The sequence below is a fragment of the Acyrthosiphon pisum genome, chromosome A1 (assembly GCF_005508785.2).
Source record: "Acyrthosiphon pisum isolate AL4f chromosome A1, pea_aphid_22Mar2018_4r6ur, whole genome shotgun sequence".
Taxonomy (NCBI): domain Eukaryota; kingdom Metazoa; phylum Arthropoda; class Insecta; order Hemiptera; family Aphididae; genus Acyrthosiphon; species Acyrthosiphon pisum.
This window is the reverse complement of record NC_042494.1, coordinates 90,172,750-90,199,745: the sequence shown is the minus strand read 5'-3', so window position 1 is coordinate 90,199,745 and position 26,996 is coordinate 90,172,750. Positions and strand designations below refer to the sequence as shown.

The 26,996-nt window shown below is 27.7% G+C and overlaps 2 protein-coding genes across 2 annotated transcripts; both read left to right on the top strand.

The window, feature by feature from the left end:
• The first annotated feature begins 118 nt into the window (after positions 1 to 118).
• On the top strand, positions 119 to 20,434 carry LOC100166299 (lysine-specific demethylase 6A). Its single transcript, XM_001944493.5, has 22 exons — positions 119 to 277; positions 3,587 to 3,653; positions 5,238 to 5,379; positions 5,914 to 6,025; positions 11,942 to 12,117; positions 12,181 to 12,309; positions 12,393 to 12,618; positions 13,283 to 13,383; positions 13,447 to 13,660; positions 13,731 to 14,028; positions 14,099 to 14,221; positions 14,301 to 14,637; positions 14,744 to 14,861; positions 16,544 to 16,773; positions 16,843 to 17,048; positions 18,623 to 18,730; positions 18,794 to 19,000; positions 19,083 to 19,219; positions 19,312 to 19,430; positions 19,494 to 19,704; positions 19,796 to 19,922; positions 20,149 to 20,434. The coding sequence occupies exons 1-22, from the start codon at positions 213 to 215 to the stop codon at positions 20,368 to 20,370; spliced, it is 3,675 nt and encodes a 1,224-aa protein (XP_001944528.2). The 5' UTR covers positions 119 to 212; the 3' UTR covers positions 20,371 to 20,434.
• A 4,146-nt stretch (positions 20,435 to 24,580) lies between these two features.
• LOC100164909 (protein transport protein sft2) lies at positions 24,581 to 26,385 on the top strand. The gene is made up of 3 exons (XM_001947166.5): positions 24,581 to 25,181; positions 25,278 to 25,429; positions 25,912 to 26,385. Exons 1-3 carry the CDS (start codon positions 24,999 to 25,001, stop codon positions 26,192 to 26,194), a joined length of 618 nt encoding a protein of 205 aa, XP_001947201.2. The 5' UTR covers positions 24,581 to 24,998; the 3' UTR covers positions 26,195 to 26,385.
• Positions 26,386 to 26,996: the final 611 nt, after the last annotated feature.

The following is a 26,996-nucleotide window of genomic DNA, read 5'->3' as shown; positions in this document are numbered from 1 at the left end:
CAACATGTATTACCATTCGTGTTTGTTAATATAGTTTTGTGCAATTTTTCTTTTTATTGTGTTAATTTATTATTGTTCGTCTGTTTTTAAAGTAAAATTTTATTTATAAATCATAATATAATTTATACTTATATTGTTTAATTGTTATTATACTTATACTTGTTCAATTTATCGTCGCATAGAATATATTTATTTTATCATTTGTTGTTACTATGGAAGAATACGGGGAAATTAATTTAACTAATCAAGAGCTGCAAATGTTGTCGGATTTAGACAGGTAAAAAATATTAGATTATTCACAGTAGCTTAAATTGTTGTACAATAACCAAATTAATATTACTAAATTCTTTTGCAAGTGCTCCATTCAGATTATTTAACCTAGATATAATAGAACTATAATAAATTATATCATGTCTATGTTATTCAATAGTTTTAAAATAGTGATATTATCAAGTAACTATTTACAAATATTATGATAGGTACCTGCGTTTATTATGATATATTTTCTAAACATTTGAGCTAATAATTGAGACTTTAAAGAATTTTTAGAAATTAATATATTAGGGATATATTATGATCAACAAAGAGTAAGCCATGCGAAATTTGTTTACTTTGTACTTCGCTTATTTTTACACATAGTCAAAAAAAATATATATCATTAAGTTGAGTAGGTATGTGTAAGATTTAAATTTCTGAGATATTTGCCGTCTTTGTATACTTCTATACGTTATTTTTGATCATTATAATAAATTTGGTACAATAAATTATATAAATATCTACTTGTAAAATGCAACTAATTATGCATCTGTTGTTGTTGTAATTATAATGTAGTAAAGAACAACAATGACATACATATTATATCGATATTATATAATTTTACCTAATTTGATTTTTAGAATTATCCAATTATTTAATAATAATAATTTTGTTTGAATTTGAATTTGCAAATATATTTTAACTTTATTATTACTTTTATAATACCCACATATCCATTTATATATTATTCATTTTTCAAGATAACAAAAGGGTTCAAATAAATTGACTGTAATGTATAAAAAACACACAAAAAAAAATATGGCTTGATTCTATTAGGTATTTTGAAAAATAAAATAATTGTTATATATTATATATAAATATCTACTTTTCTATACTAGCAATTCTTCTTAAAAATATAATATTAATGCATTGGTGATATATGTGTTTTTTAAACTTCTGCTATGTTCACTGATGCCTACCAAAAAAGAATATTGGTTGTTGCAGAACTTGGTTACCCTTAGACTCCAACATGTTATTGTTATATACCTATTATATATTATGTACCTACATATATCACATTTTTTTGAAACAATGACTTCAATTTGAATTATTCACATCATGGTCTAGACCGGAGATGGGCAAACTTTTAAAGGAGTGGCCTCCTATTTTAGGTCAAAAGTTAAAATAAAAATGTATGACTCGCAATAAAAGGCATACTTTTTATATTTTTGGCCCATGTGCCGTAGTTTTGCCCACTACTTTTAAAGTGAAACATAAGATCTAACATGAAGATGTATGATTATAATTAAGATAAAATTCTTAATTTTTATAATTACTATATGGTAAAATCTAGAGTTAAACACCCATATCATAAACTTTAAGTCCCTATAAGACAAAAATGTCCTTACAGTAAAAAATAAGAAGTCTTGTTTAAAATTTTCTTATAATAGAAAAATCAGTTGGTCCCAATGGATTCCATTATAACTTAAGATAAACTTAATTAGGTAGGTATACCAAAGTACGGGTATTATCAATCCCACCCACTATCCAAAAAGAATTACAGTTAATGCGGTGGTACTCTTAGATGCCAATGTCTTCAAGTTTTAACTCTTTGAATACTACACTATTTATCCACTGCAATCCGGGCTGCAACTTATGTATGTTATGTAAAATACATTTTTTTTTTAATTTAGATTTTGAGATCTGTATGCGAGCAAAAAGCGGTTTCCAAAACTTGTACGGTTACAAGCAAATTAGAATATTATTAAATCCAGGGACATAATCTAGGACGTAATAGTACATTTGGATCAGTAAAAGAGTTAATGTTCTTCTACCAAACCATTTAAAAAAAAATTGATAAGTTAGAATGAATAATATTTTGGTAGGTACCTAACTAAAATGTATTTTATCAAGATGCATTTATTTTACTATGAAAATATAGGATTTTTTTAATATTAATTAATTTTTAACTGATGGATAGTAATAAGTACACATTTCACATGTCTTATACTTTTTGAAAACAAATTATGAATCTATTGCATCTAAAAATGTACTACCTATGAGAAAATATTATTTATTTAAAAATTTATTTTCAGAAACTAAACTTGCTAAGATTTTTTTTTTGTTAAAACTTTAAAATCAACTAATGGTTTTTAAGAGGACTCTACCCATACATTTGTTGTCTCTTTCTTACACACGCATAACATAGCAAATTGTTATTCACTAGTTTCAATAGTATGCTGCGAGGTATGCTGTTAGTTTTGATACTAGAGTGAATTGACCTATTATAAAACTTTTAGGTAAGAACATTATTTGTACTTAGGCATTGCCGATTTTTTTCGAAATTTTAATTTTCAAGCAAGATATGGGTATGTGAAATATCAAAAATTAAAAAAATCGAATAATAGCCAAAGCTTAAGCACAGATAATGCCACTATCTAAAATATTGATAATAGGTCAAATCACTCTAACATCAAAACTAACAAGTAACAGTACATTATTGAAACCAGTGAACGAAAATTTGCTATGTCGTATGTGTATAAGGGCCAGTGTATTACAATCATCGGTATGCTTCGATTAAGCTTAACCGGCTGATAACAGATTTTATTACCGGTTAGGAGTCTGTTAAATTTAACGGGAGATGGTAATACTGGCCCTAAGATGGAGAAAACAAATGCATGGGTAGCATCCTCTTAACATAGATATGTTTTTGGGCCGAATGTAGCTTTTTTTCTGACAATTATTATGTTATTATTAAAACTGTTAAGTCTGTCATACTATTTTGCTGCAGACATTTCTTCAAAATCTAATATGTTAATTGATATTTTTTTTAAATATGAAATAAAATATTTATGTTGTTATTCATAAAAGTAAAAAGTTAAAAGTTAAAAAACTTAATAACTTAATAACAATAAAATAAAATTTAATTTGGTAACAATTAAAAATTATGCAGAAAAAAATAATTTTTGATGTAATGAGTATTACCGAGGTATTAACTATTTCAAAAATGTACTCTTTTTAAACTTTGGGCAATTGCATATTAATTATAGTATTTATTATTATTATTATTATTATTATTATTATTTGAATGTACCTATTTTCATTCAATTTTCAACTGTCAAATAACTTTTATTTTTATAAAAAGTAACATTCTGTAATAGACATCTATATATTGTAGGTATATTTATATACTATATTCATAATATATTAGTACTCATATTTTAATTATTAATCATTATATTTTGAAAACTAATAACTATTAACCAATTGAATATACATATATCATATATTTTTATGCTTGCTGTATAATATGTATAATATTTTATTTTAGTCGAATGTATGGATTTTTGAAGTTAAATGATCCAAAAGAAGAAAAGAAAAAAACATTAGTTTTAAAAGTAAGTATATTTCAATCATTAATAACACATTTATTCTATAATAATGGATATTTTAAAACTAAGTCATTAAACAATCATTATTGGTATGATGGAATATTTGTTTGATATTTGAACATTTAATTTTCTAATATCAGAAATAATTAGACTATTTAAAAGTAATTATTTATAACTTATCTTCTCATTGTAAAAATATATTAAGTCTTATTGTCTTATTAATACAACTTTTAAACATATTTTAAATAGCCTAAAAGTTTTAACTCTTAATTGATTAAAGGTTGTCTTTATTTAGTTTTATAGAATTGTCAAGTGTAGACTATCTGCTATTTGAATTTACATAAAATTTAATACTATAACTAATGATTGGAAACCATATTATTATCATAATATAGACATATTTATTTTGGGTAATTAAATAGGCTTGTAAGTTCATGCATATTTAATTATTGTATATGTCTAGGTATTGATTATATTTTTGAAATATAAATAGTGTTTTTAATATTTTCTAACAAATTTTGTTTTTGATGGGCGTAAAATAAATTGGTAACTAGAATTTATCAAAAACTACCTATAGGAACAATAACTTCAAATGTTTAATTTAAGATGCTCAGTAAAAAAAAATTATATGACTAGGTACACTACAATCAGTACCGCAACTACCGGGTGTGCAAGGTATGCATTGCACATGGCCCCCAAGGCCACAATCCGATATAGGCCCCCAAATCGATTAATTATAAAACTGTGGCTGAAGAAAATTATATTTAAATTAAGAGTGAAAAAAACAAATGTGTTCATATTATTAAATATTTATAATTTATTGTAATCAAATTAAACTCAAATGATTCAAAAAATGTTTGCACAATTCTATAAGTCAAGATCGTCTCAGCGACATTTTCATACTGAACATAGAATGGAGAAGAACTTCCGAGATAGATGTAGAGAAAGTCATTGACAACTTTTCAAACGAAAAAGCGAAGAAAAAATAATTTTGTTAGATAATTTACAAATGTGTTGAAATTATTCTATAATAATATCTACTATTTTTATAACAATAAATTATACAATTAAATATATTTGCTTAGATAGCTTAATATAATAATTTATTGACATTTTATATATTTAGGCCCCAAATTAAGATTTGCACATCAGCCCCATAACATGTAGCTGCGGCACTGGCTACAATATGCAAAATACTATTTCATGTAATGAATCCTATCACGTCGAAACAAATTTTTATTTTACCTAGAATTTCATAGCACTTGTTAAGATTGATATGAAAAATGCATGAACTTATGAGCTCTGGTAATTAATACAAGTTTGCTGTTGCGAGACGTTTTTGACAAAATGTATACAAATTAAAAAACTAAAATTGACAATTATTAGAATATATGTATTTTATTTTAATTATAGACTAGTATTAATTGAAAGTGAGTTATTAATTTAATTAGTAGCATATATTTAATTACCTATACTTAATCCCAACATTCCCAACCTTATCAGTAATTACTATTTACTATTACTATAAGTAATTTTATAAATATAACTGTTTGCATTTATTTTAAATTACAATATATTGTGTATCTCTAGGCAATAAAGTACCTTGAAAGGATGTTAATGCAAATGCAGAAAGAAAAAGCAGAAGATGAATCCTCAAAAGCAATCAGCATTGATTCCAAGACTTATTGCAAACTAGGACATTTCCATTTATTATTGGAAAACTATTCTAAAGGTATTTCATAATTTAGGTTCAATTATTATTTAAGGATGGGCTCTGAGTTATATTCGATTAAAAACGCGTTATTCTATATAATTAAGATTCCTCAATAGTCTCAAGGTAAACCTATATTGATGTAATTCAGACTAATTATATAAGCTATATTTATTGTTTTGATGAATAATGGATAAAATAAAAATATTGCATTACATAAATTATACATAGATATCAAAATAATTTATTCAAAACATGGCATATACCTACCTACCTATACTATTTTGATCTCGATTTTGATTCATGTTAATATTATGCGGTTGAATAATATTAATTATTAGTTTTATCGCTGCTATTTAATATTAAAGTTTTATTTTTAATTTTAAGTGAATACCGTTAATTTACTTGAATTATTTTAGTTAATATTTATAAACACTTTTAATATTATCAACTTTATAAACTTATATTTTGGTTGTTTTTATTAATACTTATTTAAAATTGAATAGTAATATTACTTTAAAATATGTACATTTATAATATTTTAATTTGTTTTAGCAATGTCTGCATATCACAAATATTATAATGATGCAAAAACTAACCATTGGAAAGATGCTAATTTTTTGTATGGGCTCGGTCTTGTATATTTTCACTTCAATTCATATCAATGGTAAGATTAATAGTAATTTACACTTATTGAAATTGAATGTGGTATTTTATTTACTATTATTAATGAGTATACACATCATTAATAACAATGCATAAATAATAACTTTAGTAAATTTATAATATTTGGTACTGAATCTATTTTTTAATTTTTTAATATAACATTACTTTTTACTAGAAAACTATACTTTTTACTTTTCAATATTTTAATTATAGACCATGAACTATAAATTAAAAAATATCTAAAATACAAATTGTATATGTTTAAATACCTGTATGATGCATGGAAATATTGGAAATATTGATGATTTAAGTCTGTTAGATATTGTAAATTGTATTATGTTTTAAACATTATGTAACCATCACATTTTACATAGGTACACTAGAGTACAATGAATTATCTTAAATAAAAAAGGCATATACAGGAGTCACCTGTTTTTAAATTTAAAAGTTATAATAAATAATCACATTACTAAAGATGATTCTGACAATGGATCAAAAGTACAATTTAAAATCTAGATCTAAGATGGTACCACATAACATTTAGATAAAAATTGACAATTATTGTAGGTATTGCTCTTAAAAAACAATATAATAAAAGACTAATAACTAAATATTTTTCAATCTTCTCTATCGTCTCCTAAGTCCTAAATCATTGTAGGTATAATATTTAATAGCAATATAGGTTTTCAGTAATCAAATATGATTAAATTAGATTACTATAAAAATGTTCATATATTTTTCTGATTATGCCCAGTGACGGCACGACATATTTTGTGCCCTGGGCAACATTTTTGGTGGGGCCCTTGATGATTATGGAACTAGATGGTACCTTCTTAGACAAATAAGGAGACATGGGGGTACGGGGCTCCGGGCATTTGCACGGAGTGCCCCCCCCCCCCTAGCGCCGTCACTGATTATGCCATTATGGCTTTAAATTAAAGATGAGCCGATACCACTTATATCGAGATAGATGGGTAGATATTATTTGCTACCGATAAAAAACCAAAATTTTTTGCATAAACCATGCACCGATATTAAAAGATAACCGATACTACCAACTGATATAAGATAAAACCGATACCAATAATACAATTTTTTTGTAATTTTTCATTGATTAAACATTAACAAATTTATAATCAATGCTATTATGCAAATTGATTTGGTTTTTTTTTTTTGGTATCGATTCAAATATCAGTTTAAAAAAATGATACCATCGATATTGAGTATCAGTTCTAGTATTGGCCTATTCCTACTTTAGAAATATTCCACCAGAACACTGGTATCAGTACGTTAATCTCTCTAAAAATTCAATTCCTTCTCCCTAGGTCACATCTTATTTCCTTCTCATTCCTTCTATAAAGTAATAATTCTAAATAATGATTAATGATATATATTGTGTTGGAATAATTTTAATTTTATTCTTATATTTCTGTATTTTCTGTGAATTTATAAAAATTTAAAATAACTAAATTTCCATATAATAAATGTATTGTGAAAAGAATATTGTGTAATGTAGATGATTGGTTGATTTTTACTTTTTACTTTTTATTAAGATTAATTTATTTTCATAAAGTAATAATACAGATAAACGTTCTACAAATTAATCTATTGCCTATAAATAAATCTAGATAAGATTTAGAGTGGTTTGGAATACTATGTAAAACTTTTTCTAATACAATAAATTCTGCTCAACATTTAAGATGATGTCATCTCTGTTTAACTGCAATCAACTGTTTAAATAAGCATCCATTAAAAAAATAACCAAGGTGAACCATCTATAGCCGATATCTACTTTAAAATAACTATTACCATTATCATAAATACTATTATACTATTACTAGTATATTGGTAATACACTAGTGCTATTCATCTATTTGATTATTAAAAATCTATACCTATTATAGATTTAAATTAGTGTATATATTTACAATAAGGTTATTAATTGATAACCAACAAGAAATATTTATACAGTTTTTAGAACATAAAACTAAAATGTCAAACTTTAAAAAAGTCAATGCATTCAAAATAATTAGTAAATAAGCTAGTACTTAAATGAGAAAATTAAACAAAATTGTTTTTTTTTCGGAAACGCAAATCTAGATCAAGAAAATAAGCGTCTATGTTTAAATATAAATTCACCTTGTACATAACTACAAACGTTGTACTGACGATATAGTATTATTATTATAATTTATAAGACATCGGTGGAATAAAGTAAACCAGTTTCCAAACTCGGGTGAACGGCTGCGGCACAAGACCGTCCACCGTCAGTTTACCTGCAGCTGTCTGTAGGTAGTAACGTCAATGCATCACAACGATAATAACTAATAAGGAATAGGAAGAGCGTAGTTATAATAACAATAATAAAGATAATGATAGTCTTGATGATAAAAAAAAGTGTGCACAGTCGCTACTCGCCGCCGTCCGACCCTCGGAGACAATACGCAGTCGTCGCACCACCGTGGCCGCCGGCCGCGTACTCCGGTACTCGCCCGTCGCCGGTCAGTCGGGGGCTCGTTAACCGGCCGACACTAAACCGAGTATGTACGCAACTTGCGCGTGCGCGATCCCGGAGTAATAACAATACGGCTCGGACAGACCGCAGTCGTGAGTTTGGCAACCACTGAAGTGTCTCATGCGCCGAGGTTAGCGTCCCACAGGTCAACGTTTAGAGCGTTTTCATGTACGCCATACGCGCAGCGCCGCAGCGGTGTGTACCGTGTACGCGTTCATAGTTTTGTTGCCACTCGCCGGCGTAGTACGTACACCCGTAGTAGGGATGCGCCGCCGCCTCTTCGGCATCCTTCTTCTCCTATAACCTCTTCGGCATTATAGTTTCCGCCCCACCCGCCGACCCGCCACCGCCGTTCCCTCCGACCACGGCCGCCCGCAATTCGCCTCGGCGGGGCAGCCCTTCTCCCACTCATCGTATTTTTTTTTTATTCCATCTCTCTCGCGCGCCCGTCTTCTCCCGCCGCGCATCCCTTCTCACTCGCGCCACGTTCCCTCCCACCACCACTGCCGCCTCCTCTACTATTCGGGGGGGAGACGCCCGACGCACGAACATCCATCCGAAAGACCCTCTTTTTTTTTCACGGCGACCGTCGACGACAATGTCCTCTACACCGCACGACCTGCAACTGTACATTTTACAATAATATTTATAAGTATATTTATATTATTAATTTTCTTTCGTTTTTTAAAAAATCACATCCTCCTGGTTTTCCTTCCGACGTGCGGCCGTGCGGGTCGACTATAGTTTTATTTATTTCCTCCTCGTTAGTTTTAGTCATCGCCGTTTGTCCGTCTCAAATGCCTCCGGTCGTCGTTTACTCATACCGATTGTTAATTTCGCACGTAGCGTTCAGTGTTCATTAGTTCGTAAGCCGCCGCCGCCGCCGTTCCAGTGTTCGTACGCACTGTAACTCGTCCACACACGCGTGCACTCCAACACACTCACACGCGCGCTCCTCGCGCAAGCACCGTCTCCTGTTATCTCAGGTAAACTTTGACACATGTGTATACATACGTACATTATTGTGTAATATTATTATTTATTATAATTACTATAGGTACGGTATTATAAGTGTTTCCTGTCTTGTCTCCGACGGGTGACGACAACGACGCTCCCGCGCGCATCCAATCCGTCGGCGCTATCGCACCGATGACCGATCGACGATCATACCGCTGCGAAGTGGTTTTTGTTTTTTTTTTTTTTTCACGCATTTTTATATTTCTCCAGATAATAAACATTACGCTATCATCGCCGCCGCACCGCGCTCAGTATCGGCCGTGACGCTCGCGCCTCGTAAACAAAACGCTAACGCACCGAACAGCCGTGGCCGCACGTAGGCACTAGGCGCATCAAGGCGCATTGGCCTTTTGCCGTACTGCTGCCACCGTCGCCGGCGGTCGTCGTTTTGTGTTATGTAGTTTTAGTTGGTTTTCGTTCGGGATTTTTTCGTTGCCGTATTATTTTTTACTTTCGAACGTGTGGCGCCCCGTAGTCGATTCTCTTTTTTAGCGTATTACGTTTTTACGACCGTCCACGACTAGTACATCTATCTTCTTTGCGGTAGACTGCTGCGGCTGTCCACCGTTATTTTCTGTTGTTCAATCATCTCGTCGTCCTTCGTTAGTATGATACATATGTAATGATATGTCAGAATATTTTGGTATAGGTACATTAGTTTTATTGTCAACAATGGTTAGGGCATTTAGAGTCATACTCAGTTATACTTATATTGTAGTAGTGGCGTTAACCATTTTTTTTTGTTTCGAATGCAATCAGTATAGTCAAAAGTATTAGTCGACAATACTAACATTTTGTCTTTTTTCTTCATTTAATATCTATTTAATGGGTCATTTTTAAAATAATTTTATCATAAATGTCAGAAATTATTGTTAAAAGTATTTTATCTAACAATAAATTGTTTTCCTAAGCCATGTCATAGAACAATAATTTGTGTGTACAATGTATTTTTAATATTAGTTCAACTTAGACTAATAAGACATTACAATTGAACATTGATAAATACGTATACTGTTTAAGTATTTATCAATGTTCAATTTTGTAAAGTCAAGTCTTATGAGCCGAAATATATGAATTTTTATTATTTCTATTTCGAGGACAACATACATTGAATACCTATTATTTATTACGTGTTGGGACCCAAGTAATAATTGCATAGTTAGTCCTACGCCTACTTATTTAAAACAATGACAACATTTTATTCTTTTTAAATAGTTGGTCACAATGCTATTGACTAGGTACCTACTCCCAGTTAATAATTATTACAAAACGCTTGTTGAATCATAACTATATTTCTCTACTTAAAGTATTTGTGCTATCAACACGTCTTTATTTTAATATTTGAGGCAACATTTGTATTCATATTTTGGTAGTTATCATTATAAAATTAGTATTGTCTGTTATCTGTTTACTTACTGTAAATATATTTGATTAATCTACTGTAATATAAATATTGGTTTAAAAAGATGTTCATGAATTAATTATATTGATTAATTAATGCTGTTTAATATTTTACAGCCTATGGTTTATTTTTTCAATAGTTCATAGTACAAAATTTTAAAAATAAATCAATTAAGATAGGTAATAGGTATTGATAAATTTTTATTTTGTAATATTTTATGCTATTATTAAGTAAATATGAATTATAGGTGCCTTTTAATAATTATTGTACAAGTGTTTTTTTATTATTATGGAAAAAATAGAAAATAAATAGTTTTTACCTAATTGTAATATCATTTTATTTTAACTTTATTAAAGAAACTTCACATTTCACTTACTTAGATATTTAATACACTTTACATTAATCATATCTGATTAGAAAACACTTTAGAAAATTGTTTTATGTATATTAACCACTTTCTAATTTCTATAAAGTAAAATTACTTAAGTACTGAAACAATGGAATTAAATAATTTGTCAACAATAGGTATTTAGAATTATATTTTAACTAGGTAAATTCAAATGTTTAAGTTGACGTTGTTATTACTATTACAATATTTAATATTATGAATGTAAATTAATAATCTATGTTGGTAGGTATAATAAGCATCATTGTTATTAATTAAATAATTGTAGGTTTGGACGTCAGATTTTTAATGTATAAAAATTTGTCAAAAAAATTGTATCAACTTTAATTTAATAACTTACTGTTAGAATAATTTAAAACAAAGAAGATCTATACCAACATTGCATTTAATCGTTATACACCCTGCCAATTTGGCATTTTGTCAAAATCATCAAACATCACTAATCACTATATATCCTATTAAAAAGTTATTTTAAGCTCCTAGTATGAAAGGATATTGAATTTGTATTGAAATTTCAAATTTTTTGACAAAATCTACGATACTATATTGTTGAATAATTTAATTAACTGTTTTTCAGGTCTATTCAGTTTTTTCAAAAATTACTTTATATTGACCCAAATTACCAACGGGCCAATGAAGTACATCTTAGATTGGGTTTGATGTACAAAGTGTTTAATGAATGGGAAACAGCATTAAAACATTTAAAACACGCATATTCAGATGTTAGTTTAAGCACATTTTCCAAACTTGAAAGTATGATTTAAATTGTTATTATTTTCAAAGCTGTTTTATTTATTTATTTATTTTTATTTTCAGTAAGCTTCCATATAGCGCATTTATATGAAGTACAAGGAAAGTACAAGTTAGCTAAAGATCATTATGAACAACTCTTAAACGATTCAAAAATTACTGTTCATCTACGTGCCGATATTTGTAGACAGTTAGGTTAGTATTATTACATATTAAATACTAAAATGTGTCTTATAAGATAAGATATTAATTTTATATTTTTTAAAAAAATTCCATAGGATGGATGTACCACAGTTGTGAATGTCTAGGGGATAAAAATCACCGTGAAACCGTTGCTATTCAATATTTACAAAAGTCTATTGAAGCTGATAACAAATCAGGGCAGTCACTTTATTTATTAGGGCGTTGTTATGCAAGTGTCGGAAAAGTTCATGATGCATTTATAGCATATCGTAATTCTGTTGAAAAATCTGAAGGAAATGCTGACACATGGTGTTCCATTGGGTAAATTAACTTTTTTAACATAATATGTTACAAGATATTTTATATCTTTTGTTATCTACTACCTAATAATATTTTAAAAAAACCGAGACCTTCAATAGTTAAATGTGTAAACTTCTCCCGGGCAAATAACGTCAAAAATCAAACCGCCGGACCAGAAATCAAACCCAGGTCTCTCGCATGCCGGGCGATTGCTCTATTACTAAGTTACCTGACCGCGGTACAAATAGTACTTATTTTACGACAACCTGGAGAATAATTCATTGTACCCATAGTTTGTAGACTTATATGTAAAACTGGATTGTCCAGGTGAAATCGGACGTCGCCCGTCCTACTTATAAATATGTTAACTTCTCCCAGGGTAATAACGTAAAATATCAAGTTGCCGGACCGGGAATTGAACCCGGGTTCTCGCTTGCCTGGCGATTGCTCCATTGACTATTACTGAGCTACTGCTTGATTTACTTAAAAATCTTTAGTATTTTTTTTTTAATAATCTTTAAAATTTCTATACATTTAAAATATTATCATTCTAAAGTTTCATAGTATACATTTTGTCTCAATTCTGGATTGGTGTTGCTTGAATTTGTGATGCATAGTTTTAATACCAAGTAATCATTTAACTTTTCATTAATATTAATGTAATCATTTGTTATTTTAATTATAGAGTACTCTATCAACAACAGAACCAGCCTATGGATGCATTGCAAGCATATATATGTGCAGTGCAATTAGATAAAGGCCATAGTGCAGCTTGGACTAATCTTGGTAATGTCGATTGTGCTTGAACCCACTAAGTTAAAATTAATTTTAATCACATTTTTGTCTCAGGTATATTATATGAAAGTTGTAACCAACCAAAAGACGCTCTTGCTTGTTACGTTAATGCAACAAAAGGTAATGCTGTAGTTAGTGAAACGTTGATTAAAACTACCTTAAATGTTCCAGCATCTGCTATATCTAACATGAATCCTAATCTTGGTCAACGTATTAAGTTTTTACAAACTCATTTATGCAATGCACCAATGCCTAGTATTACTAGCAAGTAAGTTTTTTTTTATGCTCGTATTATGATGAAATTTGTATATTTGTATTAACATTTTTTAACATCATAGGCGACGACAATTACCTTCAATTGAAGAGGCTTGGAATTTACCAATTTCAGCAGAAATGTCTTCAAGACAACAACAACAACAGCAACAACAACAACAGCAGCAACAACAACAGCAGCAGCAGCAACAACAACAACAACAACAACAACAACAGCAGCATCAGCAACAACAAAAGACTGTACAAACACCATATCAAAAATCTCAGGATATGATTACTACACCCCATGGGCAACCTCCTCCTCCTCCTTATAATTCATCTAAATCAGATAACCCATTAGAAAATAATACCAAAAGAATCAAAGTAAGTGTTTGTTGTTTATTTATTTCTCATTTCAAATTTAAAAAAAAAAAAAAACCTTTTTTATTTTTAGGTTGAACCTCAAACTGGCAGTAATAGTAATCCTCCTCAACCTGCATTTTATTTAAATAGTCTGCAACTTCAGACAATGAATGTTCTTCAAGAAAATTCTAATAATTTATCACATAAGCAACAAGTATATAATAATAATATTGTTGTATTTTATTGATTTTACGCAAAAGTATTTATTAATTATTGGATTTAAATATTTCTAGGCATTGCTACAACAGTTGCAAAATAACTATCGTATGATGCAACAACATCAACAGCAATTGCGGTTGAAACAACAACAACAAAATGGCACTAGTCAACAAGAACAATATCAAAATCCTACTGTGATAAAACAGTTCTCTGACCAAAGCCGAGGAGACTCAAAATCCAATGATTTAATTGATGGTTCAAGTGAAAATCAAGAGTTGGATAGAGAATTACAAGCTCTCCTATCCCAGAAAGAATTAACTACTTCATTAGCTGAAGATTTGCTCAAACAGTTTGGTTCATCAGATGAATTGGATATTAAAAATATACCTAATACTTCTATATCACCTCAAGGTACAACAATTTAGAATTAAATAATTGTATTATGTTTATATAATATAAATATTTACTATAATGAAATAGATTGATTCTAAAATTAAACTTAATTTAAATATTTTAGAAGTCAAAACTATACAACAGCCTACAACTGAAAAGGTAGTTAGATATCAAGATTCAAGTTCATTGGATACCGATTATTCTTTGGACTTAACTGCTGAGGAGGTTTTAGAAACTGCCGAGTAAGTAGTTACCTAATTTAAATTTAAATAAATTTAATTCAAAGTTCAACATAAATTTTCTTAGCTTTTATTATATAAATCAAGTTGTAGAATACATTTTTTTTCAATGTACGAGTCTGAGTAGTCAAAAAATGATATCATATTATAGTGACTTCATAAATTTAATTTATTTAATGAATCTATGATATTTAATTTTAATGTTGAAACAGAAAAGAAGTAACATTAACTATTTTTTTAGGATTTCTATATTTTGATTTCCTTAACTTGGACACTAATTATTTATTGTGGGCTCTTATATCAGATTCAAGCTATAAAATGTTTTCTCTTCTCTGAATATCAATTTCTTCTATGTTAATTTTGTATCTTCTAACAACAAACTAATTAAAATCTTCATAATGTTCCCCTTAAGAGGACATAATATCTCACATATTTTATCTGTTACAAAATACACATATTACATAGTAAATTTGGGTTCAAGAAAAACAATTTTTTGTTTTTACATTAATATTTAAGTGAATTAATCTATTATTAAACTTAAGGTAAGACCATAATGTGTGTGTCTACATTGGTTTTTTATGTTTCTATTCTTAAGCCTGTTACATATGCGTAAAAGATTGCAATTTAAATATACTCATAACTTAACTATAAATACAATTAATAATACTGTTACTTTAAAGTTCAATAATAGGTTGTTGATTCACTTTAATATTAAAACTAATAACACAAAATGTAATGTAAATTTAGTTAGTAACGAGACAATAAATGATAGTATGACATCCTCTTATCGCTAAAGATTTTAATATTTTATTTATATGTGATTTGCATATTGTGGTATTTTTCTTTATAATAAAAGAGATTCAATAAAAAAATGTTTAGCTTAAGTATACTGATACTATGAGGTATGAAATAGTTAAATAAATATTTTTATCGTCAAATTTAGAAAATGTCTAAATTCCAATTAATAATAAATACAAATAAGTACAAATATCATAAATTGCATTTAATAACATAAATGTAAGGAGAAAATACATTTTCATTTTTTCAATTTGACTAACAGGTGATTGTATGTTCTTTGTGTTCACTACCACCTGCATTAGGTACTTTGTTTTTAAACACCTGACTATTGTATACATTTTTATCTTATTTACTATATAAAAGGTGTAATAGTTTTTTTAATCATATTCAAGTAGTACTTTAAGGCCAGTTAGAATTCTCAAATCTATTGTAACCAGGTGGATGAAGCCTTCGTTTTTAATTTTTATTTGCTAATACCACAAATATAAAGCTTAATAACTGGTTTACACTTCAATGACTATTATTTAGTGCTATAGTGATATCCGTATAATATTGGTTTCAAGTTTCAACTAGCATAAGTTTTGGTTTGGGTTTTGCTAATAGTTTTATTCAAATTTGTTCGTTTGGGTTTTGCTAGGGGAGAATTATTTTTCAATTGGTCTTTTTATTTCGATTTTGTTAGAAAATTAGATAAACTGAGGATATGCTATGATAGTTATAAACCGGTTTTAAGTCCTGTAAAGGCTGCTTTTTAATCTGCCTAATTTTTATAAATTTATTTAATATAATCAGTTGGCTTGAAATTGAATATTTTATTTAAGTACAATAATAATTTCTTAACTTGGGTATATTTTAGAATAGTTGTTAATTTTTAATTAAATATTTAGGAAAGAAACAGGACCTGGTATGTGGAACAGAAATGTATTGAGTCCAAATGGGCCACCACCCACACCTCCGGAACCTCCTCCTCAACAATTGACACGTGAACAATTACTGCCGTCTACTCCATCAGTTATGCTTGAAAATAAAAAAGACGCTTTTAGTCCAAGATTACAAGAATTTTGTTTAAAAAATCCTATTGCTGTTGTTCGATGCTTAGCTGGTGCCCTAAAATTAGGTATATATTTTTTATTTAAATGATTTGTATTATTATTTATTATTTAATTAAATTCTTTATTCTTTTTAGATTTGGGATTGTTTTCAACTCGAACATTAGTAGAAACTAACCCAGATCATTCTGTCGAAGTTCGAACGCAAGTAATGCAGAACAGTGATGATAACTGGGATGTGAAACAAAATCGAAGAGGGTGGGCTTGTATTAGCCATAGATCACATACAACCATTGCTAAATATGCTCAATACCAAGCTTCCAGTTTTCACGAATCCATAAGAGTTAGTATTTTTTAATGATTATATTTATTTACTGCAATTATAAAATACATACATTTTGTCCATAATATAAAAATACATTAAACACTCATTATCTGAAAATAATTGACAACATAAATTTTATATTTCATATTTTTCTGGATATTATGTTTATAAATTAAATTAATATACTGTATAGTAATAAAAATATGTATACCTACAGTATAACTTCCTTATTACAAAGTCATCTCATGGGCTACATAAAAAATTAGTATCTTAAAGAATTTTGTTAAATAAAATTATATAAATTTGGTTCTCAAAAATGTTTTGATAAACAGAAAATGTTGTTAAATAGAAGTTCATTATATGGAATGTACATATATATATTAAATGTTGAATTGATATGGCTACAAATTATGTCCAAAACTGATAACACTTATTTTCTATGTTATGTAAAAAATGGTTTTAAATAATTTTTTGTGTTGTTTAATTAGTATATTAACATAAGTGCTAAATTAATTTTCCTTTACTTTAGTGTTTCTAAAAAAAAAAAAAAAAAAATTGAAAACCCATTTCCTACCTAACATAATAGAAAAGAGAATAAGGAATTTAAATATTTGTTCAAAATTAAAATTGGATTTCTGGAAGTATATTTTTTTCTTCCACTTATTGGTCTAAATCCACGAAACAACTATCAGCTTTCAACGGCATGGAAATGGTTTTGATTTGGGAGGGGAGTAAGCGGTGTACTATGTACTTTGTTTAAGATCATTTACATATTTGGGTAGGGGCCCCCATATTATATTTGATTTTAGGGCCCCCAAGTGTCTAGTTGCGCCACTGACCCATTACAAAAATATTACAGAGATAATATTTTTGAGGATATGACATTGATTTATCTAAATATTTAAATTTGCAAATTTTTTTTTATTTTGAACGTTGATTAAAATTTCAAATAATAATAAAATATAAAACTGGTATGCTGAACCCTTAAATATAATATTCTCTATAATTTTTGTAATTATTGATTTTACTCTAAGATTACTCAATTAAATCATAACAAAAAACTATTTTAGTCGAATTTGTTTTATCTATGTTGTGCGTCGGTCCCAGAAAGAAAACGTTTCGCTTACATCCTCTTCTGATAATTTTTTATTGCTGCAGAATAGTCCTTTAAATCACAATCTATGGTTTTATATGCACCTAAAATATCAAGATTCCATGACCAAAGTAATAATAATTTGATTTTTTAAAATTCCCGCTAAAATATTAATTCACATATAGCGTTAAAATGCATTTTTTAATCATGGGAGTTAAAGTTAATTAGATGTGACGAATCAAATTAAATAATAATTACTCATTAGTTTTATATGAATTAAAAATGCTTTTATATGCACCCAACTTCCGGACAAACAACAACAACCGCATATAAATGCCATATATCTGTACATAAAAAGTAGAGATTTTAGTTTAATGAATGATAGAGTAAGGTAATACAAAATAATTCTGTCTTTAATTTTTGGGTTAAATGTTAGTTATTAATTATTATGTACCTATATATCATTTTTTTTACTTACGTGTATTTAACATCAATTTAGGACGAAAAAGATGGTATACCAAGCGCTCATTCAGTTCCTAATTCAAATTTATCCGACTCGGATTCTAAAGACTCAATCACTATGGAAAAAAAACGGAAAAAGAATATCGTAAGTTGTATATTATTGTAAAACTTATATTATATGTTAAATAATAATTTTTTTTTGTTTAAGAATTTACCTGGTGTGAAACCTCCTGCTGGTAGTAAAATGCTCAAGTTTGGAACTAATGTGGATTTGTCCGATGAGAAAAAATGGCGTCCACAACTTCAAGAACTTACTAAACTACCAGCATTCGCACGAGTTGTTTCTGCTGCTAATATGCTTTCACATGTTGGACATTCAATATTAGGCATGAACACTGTTCAGTTATACATGAAAGTAAGAATTATTTATAATTATAAACAAAATTATAGTTAAATTCTTAATTCTAAATTAATTTATTTTGTTTATTTTTGAAAAGGTTCCTGGTAGCCGAACACCTGGGCATCAAGAGAATAACAATTTTTGTTCGATTAATATTAATATTGGCCCTGGTGATTGTGAATGGTTTGCTGCACCTGATGCTTACTGGGGTGTCATTAATAACCTTTGTGAAAAGTAAGTTACGAGTTGTATGATGTTATATAATAGAGATAACATCGTTATTAATAGCTGAATAACTATGAATTATTATTAATATTTTACTTTAGGTACGGATTAAATTACTTACATGGGTCTTGGTGGCCACTGGTTGAAGATTTACTTGTAGCAAATGTCCCTTTGTATAGATTTTTACAAAGACCCGGTGACATGGTTTGGGTAAATTCAGGTAATATATTTCTTGAAAGAATTGTTAGGTTTAATTATATTTCTAAAATATCTGTGTCATTAGGTTGTGTCCATTGGGTTCAGGCTGTTGGTTGGTGTAATAATATTGCATGGAATGTGGGTCCTTTAACGGCTAGACAATATCATCTTGCTATAGAACGCTATGAGTGGAATAAACTGCAAAGTTATAAAAGTATTGTACCAATGATTCATTTAAGTTGGAATTTAGCAAGGAACATAAAAGTATCTGACCCAAGACTTTATGATCTTGTTAAGTAAGTTAAAATTAACTATTATAAAGTAACAAAATTGTTACTATTTCTTTAATAACATGTTACTTAAAGAAAAAATGTATTTTTTAAATAGAATGTGCTTAATGTGTTCTCTTCGGCAATGTGGTATAACCTTGGAATTTATAAAGGTTAAAAAAATTCAAACCCGTTTTCATGGTAGAGGCAAAAATGAAGCTTCACATTATTGTCATGACTGCGATGTAAGTTAATTTTATTTACAATCGTTTTTATTTTAACTAATCGCTAGTTTCTCTACATGTATCTAGTAAGTGTATTTAATGATACATGAAACTCTGTATTATTTTACAAAAAAAAAATAATATTTCACAAACTACTATTCTGCTTTACATAAATATTATACTAAAATATTGAGATTTTATTATTTCTATGCTGTTGATGGTTATTAATTAACACTCATTTGTTTAGGTGGAAGTATTCAATATTCTTTTAATCCGTGAACAAGAGAAAAAACATTGTGTTTATTGTGTTATTTGTGCGAAGAAACAATCTCCAAATTTGGAAGGGTTTGTCTGTCTAGAAGAGTATAAAATGTCTGAATTAATAGAAATCTACAACAGTTTTATATTACATTGTCATACTACACCTGTACTGCCACCTAGTAATAATACTGTAGCGCAATTAACGTAAGTTGCTGCAATAAAAAAAAATGTTTCTCCTTTTATTAATACATAATATGTATTATGTGTATATTTGTGTATAAAAATATTGCGAGGATTTGAATGTTAAAGTATTTACCTAATTTCTTAAACAATATTTTCTACAAAACTTAAATTTTGAAAAATGTAACATTTCAATTATTATAATGAACCTTATGCATATTTTTGGATTATTATCATAATTTTATTGATAAACTCCTATTATTCTCAAATGTAAAAAATACCTTAACATTGAATATATTTTTGAACCGTTTATTATATTTAAAAGATTAATTTTAAGATAACAAATTTTAACATCACAGCATCTTTTACAATATGTATAATGTGTAAAATGATTTTTGTCTAACATGTGATGTTTATGTATGTAACAAACGTATAAACCATTTTATTGGTTTATGAATCAAATGTCTATACATTCTCTTTATCTGATAAATATTTTAACTTTTTTACATTTTTATACACAATTTTAATCTACATATATTTTTTAAATTGTAGATTCTTAAAACTTAAACACCCCAAAAAATTTGCTTTACATAAAATTTGTATTAACTGCAATAACTAGGGAATTTTATAGTAAACGGTTCTTGAGTATCAAATTTGTATCATGAAGAATTTTTCCGTATTTAAGTTTATGGCAGCTCATAGCACACATGTGTTCACGTAAATTGTACAAAATTTAAAGGACTGTTAATGCCATTTATAGTAAATGCATAATAATTAATAACTATAAGAAACAAGTAGAAAAATATTGTATATATATTATGTAAACTTAAATTTGGTTGTTATATCTACACACCTTTCTAGAATTTTTCAGATCTCACCGTTTTTTTTTTTTGCCGTAATGTTTAACATGATATTTTTATACTGAAAAATCAAATTTTATTTTATTTTTACGTAAATGTTTTTTCCCGTGCCTTCATTCTGAAAATAATTTTTTCAAAGTACAAAATTGTATGTTTTTTTATTCATAATACTAAAGAGTCACGAGATTATGCAGATACTGAATTTTGATTTATTTTCCTTATCATTATTAGTTATTTTATAAACAGTAGTACAAAATAACGAGCCTTATATTTTAAAGCTGGAGTTACATAGATAAATATGAGGTCCAAATAAATTAAATATATACCATTGTATTTTTTTAAAAATATTATTTGATTAAGCTACTGTTTATAAGTACATTTTATTTGAAGACCATATTTACAATAGGTTTTTAAACCTATTTAAGTATTAGGTTAAAGTATTTTAAATAATATTGCTATTCATAATTATATTTTGTTTATTGGTTTTTTTTCTCTAAATTTAAATAATTATCCAGATAAAATTCAAAAATAATTTTTATTAAGTAAAAGGTATGTTCCATTTCCTCTTTATATATAAATATATATAATTGTTTTCAATATATTAATTATATTATTTTCATCTGGTCAATTTTTGGGTTCCTTATTTAATTTTTTTTTTTTTAAAAAATAAAAATATTTTGGACATTAATTTCATTTTTTGAATTAATTAAAAACTATTATTGTGTTAATTAGTATATTTTTTTTTTTCAAATTTAGTCAAAAATGTGTTTAGTTCAATTTTGTAGTAATTTATTTTTTAGCCACATTTGAGTAAGACAACTTATCACTGCCATAAACTAAGACGAGCCTTCTCGTCCTCGTCACCTAGTACTGATTTTAGCTGTGCGTTTTTTTTTTTTTTGTAAACAACATGTGAATGTTGTATTTTAAATGTGTTCAATAGTTTTACATATTTAAATCTATTTTATTTATATTTTGTTAATACAAAAATCATTGACTTCTTTAAATAAGTAATAGTTTTTAATTTTAGTTTGAATATAAATGTATTGTATTTTAAAAACATTTATTTAGATTTAAGTTACGGTTTCAAATTTATTTTTAGTTATGAATACAAACATTATTCTTATTATATATTATTCTCTATAAGCTTAGATAAATATTAAAAACCTAACCTGGTGTTAAGTAGCGAATTATTGTAATATTGAAATCATATATTCAGCTGTCAAAAGCCGACTTGTATTCATTGTATAAAATAGTTGATCTCATGATTATTTTATTTTTCAAATGATAAAATTATATTATAAAATATTGTAATAAAGCTTTAAACAATAGAATAACTTTTGTCTAAATTTGTGTTTTTTTATTTGTACAAAAGTTAATTATTTTTTACTAAATCTAATGGGTAACTACAGCAGTGAAACTATGACTTATCCATCATGTTTATTATTTACTACTAATTTATATCGGTAATACTATCAAATTTAGTAGTATAATTAATAGAGAACATTTTTGTGTTCTTTAGTAATTCATGTTTTAATTACAATATGTAATATAAGACAGTATATGTATAATATAAATAAAAAATCTTAAAATGAGTGCGTCATAATCATTTAGATTATCAGTTTTCATAATTACTCACTATCAGTTACTATTTGTCAGCTTATCAACTAGTAACTAATTATGACTTGATTAAACTGGTAATATGCATAATAATTTTTTTAATTATTATAAATACTTTTGACTAAAGTCAAAAGACAATTTGTTACATCAGTAGATTGCACATTATAATTACATAGAATAATTTAAATGCATTTTTATCTTTTTTAAATTGTGGATAACAGTATAATATAGTGTTCATCTTAGTCCTTAGATTGTATAATACAGTTTATGCATATAGCCACAGCTCAATATTTTGATGTACATGTTAGCCAAGATCCATCAAGAAATTCTGCACGTTAGCAATGATGCATATGGTTTAAACAACTCTTAAGGTGTACGTAATATATTAAATTTTATTAGACACAATTTAATATAGTACTATCTCCTTCCAAGGGAAGTTTAAATGTTAATGTATAACATATTATTTATAAATTATAGGTCTACTGGTTCACAGAAATTTCCACGTTGGGGGGTTATTGAAAAAAAAGTATCTTTGTTTGATTTTCACTTTTGCTTAATATTATGGTGGTAAATAGTATATTACATAATACATTGTATTATATCTAGTCAATATTAAATTTTTTATTTTTTATAGTGAAATTTGTAATAACTCATCAGATTTGGATAAAAAAGCCACCTGCCAATTGTAGCACACATTATTTCATGTTATATTTTCATCTATTTCATGAACTATGATAATCTTAGTTTATGATTTATTCTGTACTTCTATAGTTATTGCCGCAGACTATGAAAATATATAAATTTATATATATATTCATACAGTGATGCATCTAGGACTACAATGTAGCCCCCCCCTGATCCCCTTACCCCCATATACATTCACTCAAAAATTATAAAATAAAAACAAATATTTTTATACTCAAGTTTTATTTTACACAGTAATAATAATGTATAGGTACCATGACAAAAATCTATTTTATCATGATATATACTGTCTGTATATTATAGTTCGGCACATACTGTAAAATTGCGTGTAATAATCGTACCAAAGTACTGATATAAATGATAAATCGTTTCCTTAAAAAATAAATACAGACCTACAGCTAATGATATTAGTATTTATCATAGGAAATACAAAAAAAAAAATAATTTAAAACATAAGAACTATAGTTGGATCAAATACTAAAGATAAGAATACGGGACAGCTCGATTAAAAATCGCGACACATTTCGTCCCCCCGAAACGTATAGGTTGCCTACTTCAAACATTTTACGGCGTTGACTCTAACATTACACCTAATTTCTGATTCAAATAAGTACACAAATTAAAAATAGATTATCATCAAATACTATAGATATGTATCTGTATTATATTTTGATAATAATGATTTGTTAAAAATTGTAAATTTTAAAATTTCTTATCATATGTCGGCTACGCCCAAGGATTTCTGATATAGGCAACCACTAAGATTTTGAGGGGATATGTCGCAAGAATTTAAACACTCACTATCCCGTATTGATATCTATAGTATTTGGTTGGATTTTAAAAGGTTTATTAATATTTTAGAAAACAATTGAATATTTTTTGGCGGGGGGGGCTAAGCCCAACAGTTCTTTCCATAGTCACGCTTGTATATTAATTTATACATAATAATGAGCCATGGTTTTTATAACAAATAATAGTCCGTGTTATTTCTCAACGAGTTATTATCTAAATTCGTGTTTATCAGTAGTGATAACAATATTACTATCGGAGTTTTCGGAATGAGTGTTATCGAATATTATTAATTATAGTAGATCTCAATTCTGTCAATAGTCAATGAATCTTCTATTTTCTAAAACCATGATGATTAATCTGTTTATTTACCTATTTCCAGTGTCCATACCGCAGAATTTACATTTATAATTAAATAGGTACCTATCGACTTTGAAATCGAAATAAGTACCAAGTCCTGTCTTAAATCTTGAGCGGGCGTTCATGATTACTAACGAGTAACGATCATAAAATTCTTAATGACGATGATTGTGTCCACGTCAAGTCATTAGCTACAAGAGTAAAGTCTGTACACGACTCGAACGAATTGCGACATTATATTTTGCTTGTCAATTAACGTATAGGTATAGATGTATTGCTACACCGTAGTTGAAATAATGTCCTTGGTCTATATAACTTTATAATGTCTAATTTGAAACTGGAACTCGATGAGTATCTTAACAAAGGCCAAAAAAGTAAATCTCATAATGTGCATCACGTACACATTCCAAAAGTGTTTAAGAAACTGCTCAACAGTGAATCAGGCGAACAAACGGAAAACCTGTTGGATTCAACACAGAAGACTTATTTTAATTTTCCCCAGATGGTGAGAAGATTTAATAATATACAATATTTGTTTGCTTTGAACTATACTTTTACATTTTAATTAAATATTTGCATTAACTGTAATTTGATTTTACAGAGTAAAACCCAAAGAATATTGGGATTTGTAGTTTGCGTGTCAATCAGTTGTCTGATGTTCTCTCTGTCGGCATTATACCTGCCCGTGCTTCTAATAAAAGCTAGGAAGTTTGCAATTTTATATGCTTCTGGAAGCATATTTGCTTTTGCCAGGTAATCTATGACGCTTATTGTTTTTCAATAATTAATTTTTTTAACTTTATATGTCCCTAATGATGTCTATATATATATTCAATTACTTGAGGAATTTATAATTACTATTTACTTTTTAGTTAAATATAACTTGAATTAGGTACCTTTCAATACACTTAGTACAGAGTAAGGGTACCAATGTTTTTTAACATATCACGGAATGATTTTAGGAGTGATTGAGATGCAATGAGATTGAAAAGAGATATAATCATTTACAATATTATGATTTTTTAACCTAAATTGTTTATCAAGTAGATATCTCTTAAAAAAGTTGTTTATTGTAATTGTTTCACACATATTATTTTTATAAAAACCATTTTGTATTTTTAGACTTATAATTTGTTATATGAAATCTAAATTTGTACATTGTGTTTAAATGTAATTAAAGGCACATGCTCATAACATACATTAAATTATCAAATATTGTGAATGTTTTTTTTTAGTGTATCATTTTTGACGGGTCCATTGAATCACTACAAGTATGTTACGTCTAAAGAAAAGCTTCCGTTCATGTTTGGCTATATTACGACTCTTTTGGGCACTTTGTATTTTTCATTGTGGATGAAGAGTACTCCTTTTACATTACTATCATTAACTGTTCATCTGATATTAATTTTTTGGTTTTTATTAAACTCTATACCATTTGGTCAAAAAGGTTTATCATTTTTTGGACGTATATGTTCATCGATAGTAAAAAATAAAGTGTCCAATTCATTACCTGTTTAAAAAAACTACCTATTATTATTATTCATTGTTACTATTGTGATTTTGTTCATATTTATATATTGTTTTTTAATTAAACTGTTTTTGTATAATTAAAAAGTTGTATTTAGTTTTTTTTTTTTTATTCTTTTATAAATAAATTATTAAATTATTACTAATGGTTAGGTTTGTGAAGTCTGTGTTCAAAATAAATTTATTTGTAAAAAAAAACATTAATACTTGAATATTATAAAGTCATAAGCATAGGACATACGAACAAGAGTTGTTTGCAATTCACTAGAAAACAATTTATCGTTACTGATAGTGACCAGTGATGATGGCCAAGCCTAAATTACTCTAAAGGCCAAGCTCCCCTCCCCCCCTAATAAAGCACAAGCGCCATCAAATTGTTGAGAGAAACATATAAATTAATTATAATTAATAAATTATACATACAAACAGAGAAATAGAATGATATGTGATGCTTTTATAGTAAAAAAATGTACGAAAAAAAATATTATTGTCTGATAAATATTTTATAAATGCAAGATCTTCATTTTGAATCTTTGTCTGGTTCTAACACTATGTCCTAAAGAATTGTTTTTACTAATAAATTACTACTAATATATTGCATTTTATTAATCTTGTAGATATTAATAAAAATTATGATAATATTAAATTTTAATATTTTATTCGTGAAAACTCGTCTTCTTTCACTAGCAGTAACTGTAATTAGTGTAATTGAAAAAGTTCGGAAAATTCCAAAAGCAATTTCTGTTTGGGTAAAAATATTTATTTGGTTCTATATGTATCCATAATATATCAT